The 11,267-nt window shown below is 35.1% G+C and overlaps 1 protein-coding gene across 1 annotated transcript; it reads right to left on the reverse strand.

Annotated features, from left to right (window-relative positions):
- Window positions 1-167: 167 nt before the first annotated feature.
- On the reverse strand, window positions 168-5,413 carry LOC149006402 (lysine histidine transporter 1-like). The gene is made up of 8 exons (XM_089165294.1): window positions 5,220-5,413; window positions 2,935-3,083; window positions 2,248-2,631; window positions 1,533-1,926; window positions 1,326-1,431; window positions 1,125-1,216; window positions 931-999; window positions 168-845 (listed from the first exon to the last, which is right to left on the reverse strand). Exons 1-8 carry the CDS (start codon window positions 5,253-5,255, stop codon window positions 747-749), a joined length of 1,329 nt encoding a protein of 442 aa, XP_089021420.1. The 5' UTR covers window positions 5,256-5,413; the 3' UTR covers window positions 168-746.
- Between the last annotated feature and the right edge of the window lie 5,854 nt (window positions 5,414-11,267).

The raw sequence follows: 11,267 nt of genomic DNA on the forward strand, positions 1-11,267 counted from the left end.
CTGGCCTCCCCTGTCAACAATATAGGACCTGAGGAGGTGGTATCTCTGGTTTAAGGACTGTCTGCAATTCCACAATTTTAGGAAGAGACGACTTATAATAGTCAAATGGTTAATTTACATTCTTAATTAAGCAATGGATGACAGACCCACACAGAGCAAAATAGGGTGCAAGTTAGAGAAACAGAGAAAATAGAAAATACAAGACAGAAAATAGGGAGCTCTCTCCACCCTTCAATGTGTTTACAATAAATACGGGATTATGGGAGCTCTCTCTCCTCATGTAACAGATAAACACAGGCTATGAAATCAGAATCACTAGATGACATTCAATACTTTTCTGGATGAAATTTGACATTGTATTCTCGTTTGGAACTGATACAGAACAAGAGGTGAAGAGGGACAAAACAACATTTACATCCACTTTCAGTACAGAGATTTCAAACTCAGAAAATAAAACACCAATAGAATCAGTCATTTAAATAATGCGAACATCAAAACTATAAACGGAAAAGGGCCCATTCGAGGATCTGTCCTCCCCAATTCAATTCGTCGCATGGGTATTGCAACCGCTTTAAGGCAGAGAAGCTGATGAACACAAAAACACCACAAAACCAACCAAAAGTAGTCTGTTTACTAAAATACTGATGTTGCTCATCAAGTTGAGGCCTGTTCCTTACAGGCATCAGGTCATCATCTTCTTCTTCGTTGGTTCCTTTATAAGTAATCCCCTCTTGTGCCGAGATGATCTAAGAGTAGAACTTGTAAGTTTTGGCCTTAATGATAATCTGCCTAAGTCCACCAATGGGTGCTAAAACCATTAATAGAACCCCAAGTACGATGCAAACCTGCAATAACCAACGAATCCCAAGTTAATAAATAAAGCCAATGAATTCTAGGGGTAATGAGGACTAAATTCCTGTATATACATACCCAATTGGCGCACCAAGATAAGCTGAATTTCCTTGGCTTGTAGATTGCAAGCCACATGACGCAAGGAAGCTGAAAGTTTCAGAAGGGGAGCAAATGTTAACATGGATTCTTTGTTTCAAAAAGAGAAAGAAGCATGGTGGGCTGTTCCAGACGGGAAGAAGAGTTGGGGGGGGGGGGGGGGGATTTTGACTTACAAAGTATGTTGTAGGTGCGAAAGCAAAGCCTCCAAAGAACCCAAGGAGCCCGCCGAAGAATGGGAAGGTCATACCAATGAACATTGTAAATGCTGCACTCCAAAAAACAAAAATAAAAACATTAATAGAATCCAGAAAAACCCAAGTGGTGAACATGCATAACATTTCCTACAACCCATTCAATGAAGAGAAACACATTACCAACGTATGTTGTCCTTGCAATGAAGCGAAGTCTGAAGCAAGGAGTGAAATGCAACTTTTTAACCAACACAGTTTCTATCATGTCGAACACTGGCATTGCGTAAATCTGAATCCAAAGAAAATGAGAGGAAGATGCAGGATTAGACCAACACTGGCAAAGAGGAAAACAAAGTAATAAAAGCTAATATCAAGGAATAAAAACTGTACCTGGTAACTCCCAATAACATGAATTACAACAAACATATTTGCCATAGCAATCAACCACCTAGGCTTGTCCAATGAGATTAGGATGTTGTCTTCCACAGCATTGCCAAAAATATAGTATCCGACGAGTGCCACAGGGAAGTAACAAATGGCAACAACGATATAGGCAACCACCACACCTTTCCACATAGGCTTCTTTGAGGGGTTTTCAGGTGTAGAGGGAATTGTTGCCTGGATCTCCAAGACCACATTGTGCCCAGCATAGGCAAAAGCTACATCACCAAGGGCACTAAAGAAGTCAAGGACCTTCCCTGCTGTGGTTGTGGCTTTGTAGTCATAGCTCACAGCTGCTTGAACCCCTTTGTTAACTGAAGCTGACCACGCAATGGTGGAATAACTGCATATACGAACAACAAAAGCATTATATACAAGTTGAACCAACAGAAATGTCACCTAATTTCATGATACCATATACAGAGTAGGAATACATAGTGGTTCTGGCCAGAAACCAAGGGTGCCAGTTAATTAAGAACTGCAAATGAAATCGGGGTTTCAAACCGAACTGAATTAACAGAAAATGCTGGTTTCGGTTTTGAAAAGTGAAAATTTCATGCGCTTTTGAACCAATTGACTACCTCAAGTATAAGACTCAATCTGTGGTTCTGGCCAGAAACCTTACACTGCTTGTGTCATAGAACTATAAAGAAAAGAGAGTTACCTCAGGGACATGACAGCTGCAGCCAAGGAGACGCCGGAGATGGAGTTGAAGTTGGGAAGGAAAGAGAGAACAAAGTGACAAGAGGCAAAGATCATGATGAAGTAGGTGACCTTGATCTCGGGGGCGTTGGGGGCCACAGTGTCATGGAACTTCTTCAGCGATTTCCCTCCTGTGACCATATATACTATGTCCACACCAACTTCGACTATCAGTTGCTGAGGAACAACAATCCATAAGCCAAGCTTTTCACCAAAAGCATGCTGACCCAATTCATGGTATCTATCAAATCGCTTCCCTGGGACCATTTCATGCATCTCAACCATTTGCCATAGAGTGTACAGAGTGATGATCCAGGATAAAACAAGAATAACCACACCAGGACCCCTGAAATGGCCAAAGAGAGATTAGGAAAACAGAGACATATGGGAAACTGATGCTAAACAGTGGAGAAGGCGCATCGATGATAACCAAATAGATCAAAAGAAACATTTGAAAACAGCCCATAAACATGAAGAAGGGTACCACAAAGAGTCGGGAATAAAACTAATCAAGAAACCTCTATTGGAAAGTAACCATAAAAACTGTAGAATGATACCGCAAAAATCCATGTGATACTAAAATTCACGTTTCATGAGAAAGGCAGCGTTGTGTTTTAATAAATGAAAGGGTAATTAAAGAAGTACTCACCATCCAAGCTCGGCCATGGCATAGGGAAGGCTGAGAACACCAGCACCAACCATGGCAGTGACATTGTGGAAGGCAGAATACCACCACTTGGCATTCCTAGATGAAGTGATTGGAAGCCAGTCATCGGCGGCCTTCTCTTTTGCCGATTTCTGCCATTAAGTAACCCCAAACACAAAAAAAATCAGGAAAAAAGAGTGGATAAAATCTTATCATAAAAACAAACAGTTGGCGTGCTAAAAATTAACCATGCCATAGAAATCATCTGAACATTTGGAAAGAATTTACAGAAAATGGACTCCAATCAACTCCCTGCTGAGGAGCAAACACAGGGAAATTAATACTATATTGGAGGAAACTTTCAAATATTGATCGTGGGAACCATCCCTAGTCTTCCTTCACTGAGAAAAAGAAAAGAATAAATTTTTAATTGGACTCACAGGTCAACGATCCCCGCTAAGGGTGGCAAGTGGAAACCCACTAATGAATTCTTACCAAAGTATCTATTGATCATGCAAAACACAATTAACAGATTAAACCAGGTCACGCTGACCCTTCTCGTAAGTCGTAACCATTCTAGTCAGTCTTTGCTCTTTCTTAGAGATCATTATCCAGTAGTTGAGACCCACTAAGAAAAATCTTGCCTTAGCCAAAAATTATGACGAGCTTTGTAATGGTAAGATCTGAGATTCTGAACTGGGCATGAGCATGAACCTAGGGATTGCTTCCAGAGTCCCGCAATGGAAGATTCCGGATTTGCTTCCCAAGACTTTTGAATATATTATTTCTAAATAATGGTTAAAAGTCAAGAAATCAAATAAACTATCTTCATTTTATCATTGTTGCGCCCATTTCCACGTTCCACCGTGTTGAACTTAATGCGTCGACTTTGATCGCAACAGTTGGCAGAGCAGTGAAGTTGAACCGATAAAACTGGGTTTAATTTCCTGCATCGACGGGTGCATGTTCTTCAACAGCTGGAGATATCCGATGGAGATTTTGATTGAACCTCCTCATTCACTGTTGGTTGAGGGTTTGAAATACTTTTCTGGAGTCCAATCTGAGGATTACAGTTACACCCACCGATGAAGAAGTTCTTTTTTCACCAAAATTTCAAGAGAAATTGAATATATTTTTTTCTCTTAAAATCGTGACCTGGTGGAACACACAAGGATTTGGAATTCTGCATGCAACTTTTGAATAATCAAAGTTACTGTAGCAATGAACAGAAGCCCACCGCCAAAAACTCTCAACCAAATCCAAACCAAAACTCAAATTCATACTCAATTCAAATCTCAACACCCGTATGAATGTATGATATTTGATGAAACCAAGAAAAAATGCTTATTATACTCACATTTTCTGTCCTACATGACAATACTGTTCAGGTTGGGACCACCATATTAAGAAAAACCCAGAATCAAAATGACAAGTCAATGATATAGCTATCAGTTTTGTCATTTAATTTCTTCCTATGCAATCAGTTTCTGACATAATACAAGGCCTAGAGGCTAGAAAGACAGAAAGTGGCCGGAAATTTCTGAAGAATCCCACCTCGTGAGATGGACTTTGAGCCAAACCCAGCTCTAGTCAGTCAAGAACACCGTGTGTTATGGGCAATTGGGGCACACAAGGTGGAGAAAACTGAAAACGACAATAATAATAAACGCAAACGCCAGAATTCAAGCTTCCCATGGTGAGGAATACTCCAGCGGTACGAGAGGAGTCGTAATTTTTTTTTTTTTTTTTGGTAGAAGAGGAGTCGTAATTCAGTGCTGAACAATTAAAGAGCAACTATGCTACAAATCAAAATTCTGGCATTTGTATTTGTTTTTATTATAACTCTTCACTTTTATGAAAGGGACGATCCAAATTAGAAATCTCGGATGGTAGGCTGTAGTTGCTGCACATTAATTACGCAGCAGGCCAAAAGCTAAAGAAAACATCTAGTATTGAAGAAATGTTCATCTTGAGAAAAATGCAGGTATAAGATTTCTAATCTCTGCCACAGGTTTCAAATGATAACAAAGGTTGATAGACAAATTTTAAAACCCAATTCCCAACCTGTGTGGATCTATTCTCTTTGACTTCTGAGTTAAGATTAAAAACACTAACCAGAAAGAGAACAGAAAAGAAACTCCATACCATACCAATCCCTCCACCCAGAAAGAAAAGGGGGATATAGAAGAGTAGTGAGATACCCAGATGACATAGATGGAGTTTTGAGTTTCATGCAAATTCTAACTCTTATTAATAAACCCAGTGAAAGCTAATCAAACTAAGCATACCTTGACAGGGCTTTCATATGGTGCAGGTTGACTCATGATGGCTGCTTTGAAATGGGATTAGGCAAGGCAAGATATGGTGAATGAAGAAGGAGAAAGCCTCCTTAAAGAAGAAGAAGAAGAAGAGAGAAGACAGAAGTTGAAGAAAAAACTTTTGAGTTGGGGGAGAGAGAAGAAGAAGAAAATGGCACAGAGATGAGAAGAAGGGAAGTCCTGTATTTAAAGTTGTTCCAGCTGTGCAGAGTGTTTGCTATTGTCTGATTGGAGTGTAGAAATCCCCTTTTGCTCTTTGACTTCAGACTTGCCTTTCCTAGGTAGAAAAAATTTGGAACCAAAAAAAAAAAAAGCTGGCAAAATTTGAAAAATCTGAAGTTTCCTCTGAAACGACTCTTTTATTATTTTTATCTTTTTGCCGTTTTTGTGTCATAATTTATCTTAATTGTTCTGAAAACATGGATGCAAAAGATAACTTTTCTGAAAAACCCACTGATGTGGTGTAGTTTTTTTTGAAAGAATTGATGTGCTGTATGGATTCATCTGCACACTGCATCTCAATAATTATAATGCTTCTTAAAAATAAAACAATGCATCTTAATATTAAAATATTTTATTAAAATTAAAATATTATTAATATAAATTGCAATAGAATTTTTTTTCTCGCCGCCTTGTAAAATAAAAAAATTTGAAAGACAGATATGCAATACATATATTTTGTTTCATTTTACTTGTTTTTCTTGTAAATTTCCTCATTATATAAATATATGGTATCAGAATCCTTTTTTTATGGTCGAAATTTTTTGGAAGGAAAGTACATTAGAGTTGGCATAGTATTTTTTATTTCTTTAAACAAATATTTACAACAGCCTAATTAGCATGAATTAAAAAAAAAAAAAAATCAACAGGCTATCAGAGTAGGTTTCTCTAGCATTATTAGAAATATATTGAAGTTGATATGCTTGATCATCTATTTGGATGCACGTAGTTAATTTCTCTTGTCTATACATGAAGATGAATGATAAGAAGATAGTCCTATATTGATAACCTCAAGATCTTTGTCTTTATAGTATGAGCCACATGGTGTAAGTAAGTTGACCGAGGAAAAATAGAAGTTGAGAAAACAAAAAAAAGCTAAGAGAGTACCTTACATTAAGAAGTACAAAAGTTAGTTTAGGGTAGTTGAAGTTGAGGGGAGATGAGATTTCAACTTCTTTTGTTACTTTTAAGTTTGAAACTTTAGGCACAATGGATAATATTTATCCACACTGCTCAAATTTTCGTAGTTGTTTGTTTGATCTCTCAGTTTCTTGGCTTATGGTCGAGTTGAATTATAAGAATCATTTGAAATTTTGTAATAAGAACTTTTGACAATTGTTGTACATGTGTGGTTCACACTTCACACTTCACACTTTTATGGTTGCCAAGTCTGACAATTTCTGTCTTATGATCTCATCTATGGACTCCGTTGTTATTCTACTATGCCCTACCATGGTCATTTGATAACACTTGATATTGATGTTCATAAATATACAACTACTACATTTACGCAAAAAAACGATGCACTTGTTACTATACTTTATTTTTAGATTTTTTTTGTTTTCAAATTTTGTCTTGCTTTTTTAATTTCTTGATTTCCAAATGTAGCTCCAGTCATCAATAATATGATTCTGCCAAAAAAGGGTAATCAGGAATATGACAGCACATTGATTTATTTTGAGACAAATAGGTATATTGTTTATAGTTAATAATAGGTCATAGAAGTTAGGGGCCAAACATACAAGGAAAGCAAAATTAATGGGAAGATTCCCTTTATTTTTCATCCAATTTTTATTCTTAAAAGAAGAAAAAAATCACTATTCTTCCAAGTTGGGATACCATATAAATTGGAAGAAATCTTGTGTTTATTCAATAATTCAATATCAATGAAGGTAAAATGGGCAAGCTTGGCCCTATTTACTGCATTGTTGGAGGAATACCAAATCACCTAATTGAGCCATTTTGGGATAAGAAAATGTGACACACGGAGAGAAAGCGTGTTCTGAGGTGTAAAGTTGGAGAAATAGGTATTATTCCTCGAATGATTCTAGTCCCAATTACCCAACTCTAATATGATCGAATTTATTAGTAAGCATTTCTTGTAACACCTTTGAAGAAATGCATTGGTGTCGTAGCTAACCAAGCTCCTCAGGTAGCCCTAGAAGCATTTGGTTCTACCTTTTGGAATATTAATTTGAATATCTAGTCAGATATAATCTGGTTCATTGATCATAATTTGACAGAATAACTTTTTAACATATCAGGAAATGAAATTTCAATTATTTGTTGAATCTCGATGTTTACCTTGAATCCCTTCAAACGAAGATCTCTCAACATCTAAGAGTTTAAGAGGACGACTTAGTTGATTGTAAAAAAAAGAAAAGGGGAGACTTAATTGTTGGAAAATCTAAGTTTATTATTAATAGAAAATTTTGATATTCAATTAACATTTTTTGGTAGAATAGTATTCATTGATGATTATATTAAAATTCTAATTTGAATTTTAATAGTCCTAGGTAATAGTGTTAGAGGTGGAGGAGGTATTTGTAAGACTTTGATATTGGAGTTGTTTCCAATGAAAACGAAGGTGGCTCATGTAAAAGATTCTTCTTTTTATGAAACATACATGTTATAGGTATTTTGATGTTTTAATAATTAAATTAATTAAAAATAATTTAGAGTTTTAACTACTATGACAATTGAGGATAATTTAAGATTTACTTAAAAATATTTTCTAGTCAAAGATAACTTGGGATTTACAAAAAATATAAAATATATTTTAATTGAAATTTTTAATAGAGGAGAGGCAAGTGTCATCTTTGTCAACTAAGAGCAAACGTAAGTGTCTTTATCTAACTAAGAGGGGAATTCTAGTGCTGATTGGTCAGGTAAGAACGAAGTTAAGTGACATCTACGTAATTGGGTGTTATGTCGGCCACACGTTTTCCTTTCAGTCCCCAGTCCCCACTGTGTCTTTCAACTCAAATTAAAGTGTCAATTTAGTATGTAATTGATATCGAGTCCAGATATTCTATCCGTCAGGGTACAAGTCCGTGCTCCCTTTACATGTCTTTATTACACAATATGGTGGAGCACACGTGACACACTGTGAGTCCCACATCTGTTTTATTTTTTTGTTATTTAGAAATGTGGTGGAGAGGTGTGAGGAGAACAACAGACCTCTCTACCTTGACAGACAAAAAACCAAACTCTATTTGTACCATATCCATATGATATCAATTAAATTTACCTCTAACCATTACAAATATCAAACCTAACCCCCTAAAAAACCCATTTCTCTAATTAATATTTGAGAATTCTTCCATTAATTCATCTTGACAGGTATGTGGTCACATTCACATTGGGCAAAACTCAGCATCAACCATTATTCATTAAGATGGAATCTATAATGTTTCACTATTTATATCTGTTAACAACGACTATTCAATATTTAAACTGATTCAAATTCAATTATTCAAACTCAATGATCAATATCTTAAACTCTTAAAAAACACAACATGTTTCTCAAAGTCTACGTCCAAGCAATTCAATTACTTATCTTAAAACTGGAAAAATGAATCCAAATGAACCGGCAAAAGAGGTTGGATTGAAAAATATAGCTAAACTAAATCTACAAAGCCGTCCAGGGGGGGGAAAAAGCAAAACGTTCAATTAACTTGATTTCTTATCTTTGCGGAGAAACTGGAAAGTGATTATGAATGGCCAAATGAACCGGGACACAAAAGCCAGGTTGGATATTAAATCAAAGTTAAAAGGCCTATTAATAACTTGGATCCAACATCCGGCAAGGGGCTATTAACCCTTTCCTAAAATAAACAAAGCCAGTATAGATCCAATTAAATGGAAGTTTTTTTTTTATTATTATGGGAAAAATACAACAAAAAGTTGATAAGAGTCAATAAAATACGGATCAAAATGAAATTTATTGGTTTCTTGTTTATTAAAGAAGTAAGCTCTAAGTCTTTTTTTTGAAAATTTTGATTGTTACTTGTGTGTTTGCTTGCACGTAACATTATATTTTCACATAATTAAACATAAACCTAATCTAATGTTTGATTAAACAAGGTAGTATGATTTAATACATCTGATTGGTGTCCCCTAATTACAGAAATCCATTTGTTTTCTATGATTTGCCATTTAGCAATCAACTAGTTTTGACATATAGATGTTAATTACTCTTGGTATGGTTTTCAATTTTGTTGGTCAATAGACAAGCAATTTGATTTTGTATTTTCTTAGTTTTTACAAAACTTGTATGGTTACCATTTTTTTTTTAACTGATGTACAACCGTCCATATAGCTATAGTGGATTATGGTGATAAGAAATATCATTCTCATTTGAAATCTTCATGAAACATAATGATGATAAACTCAAATTTTCTTATACTAACCCTAATCCACTCACACTTCTTCCTTTTTTCTTAACGACTTTTACTTGTTTTCACCGTATTAGTATTTACTTCGTGCTAGCATCTCTGTGTCTATTTCTCTTTTCTTTGTAGAAAATAAAATATATTGTTTCGTTGCTACACATCATTACAATTGCTCCCTTGAGTCGTCTTTAAAATTTCTTTTTCTCAATTCCAATTACCTAAATAGTCTTGGGCCAAACATTGGCAGAACTATAGGGAAAAAAATGAAAATAATATCTATTAAGATGGATAGTTTTTCCGTGCTAAAGTGTGAATTGAAATTGAACAAATAAATCCGTACTTTGTGTGAAGAAAATAAGATAAAGATAGACCCCATGACTTGTCATAGGAGAAAAAATAAATTTTCTAACAGCAATTGTTTTAAGTGGGTTGTTTGAAATTCTCCATCTTTGTTTTCTTCTTAACTTTGTTAGTGAATGTCCATGTCTATGAAATTCTTCAGTTTTCTAGAGCTATTTCATTTTTTTTCTCATCTCTAAAAGAGAATAGTGACAAACTAGCAAAGTTTGACTTCAACTATGAAGAAAAATGTGTACTTGAATGATTAGAACTTTATAGAAGAAGAACAGTGAAGTGAAGATCCTTTGAGGTAATGATGTCGGTAAAAGATGGTATATTGTATTGGTGAAATGGTGTTTAAAAGACTTGATAGATATTAATATTGGTAAACATGATTAACATATGTATCTGAACTCAGACAAATTAAGGATTCTCTCTCTATTTTCTTTGGTGCTGTGTCCACCCAAATTTTAATTGTGACAATTCATATCATAAGTCATAAGATTATGATATTTAAACAATAATAATAATAATAATTAAAGAAAAGTGGATTAAGAAAGTCAAAATAGGAGACGCCAAGACACCCCCACAAGGAAGGAACAAAGAAATTTCAAAACAACGAAAGAAGACGGCAGTTGCACAGCTGCGTAGCCAAGTCTAAATTAAGGAGATGTAGTTATCATGTAATTTTAATGGCTTTGCCAATTTGCAAATGTGCAAATGTGAATGTGTAGTGTTTATGTTTGTTTGTGGGCTTTGAATGATCAACTTTGGCAAAAGTGAGTAAGTGGGTGGGGTTATAGGGACAGCCATCCTCTTTTGAATCTTCTTCTTAATATTTTTTTGCGTCTTTTGAATCTTCTCCTCCACTCCCACCCACTTGGATCAATTAAAAATAAAATAAGGTTTTATTCAATATGAATATAATTTCTTGTTCATGACAAATGCACAACCACGAAGAAGAGCAATAACCGAACACAGGAGCTTATGTAAAAAAAGTTTACATTAGAGAAAAAATCACTACTATTGTCAAAAGATGACTTGAAAAAAATCTCAATACATGAAAACTGGAGAAAAACTATGACTATTGTCAAAAGACTAAAATAAAAAAGAAGTAAAAATCTCATTAGGTGAAGAATTGTTACAGTCATTGCAAATAATTTAAGGAAATATTTACTCAAATAATCTTCAATGATGGGTTTGAGGACTTAGAGTCAAGACCTTTAGAGGGATCTCACAAACAACATAAAAAAAAAAGATGGGATTGTTTTTAAATTGAAGTCAA

Source organism: Hakea prostrata, chromosome 8, assembly GCF_041222555.1.
Source record: "Hakea prostrata isolate BN-2017 chromosome 8, UWA_Hpros_2, whole genome shotgun sequence".
Classification (NCBI taxonomy): Eukaryota; Viridiplantae; Streptophyta; class Magnoliopsida; order Proteales; family Proteaceae; genus Hakea; species Hakea prostrata.

Excerpts from the sequence above, each read along its gene's own strand:
- LOC149006402 (XM_089165294.1), bottom strand. The coding sequence starts at position 5,255 with ATGAGTCAACCTGCACCATATGAAAGCCCTGTCAAG. Across the intron at positions 1,432-1,532 it reads ATGTTATTGGGAGTTACCAG|ATTTACGCAATGCCAGTGTT; the intron begins GTACAGTTTTTA and ends CTTTGGATTCAG. Across the intron at positions 846-930 it reads TATCTTGGTGCGCCAATTGG|GTTTGCATCGTACTTGGGGT; the intron begins GTATGTATATAC and ends TGGTTATTGCAG.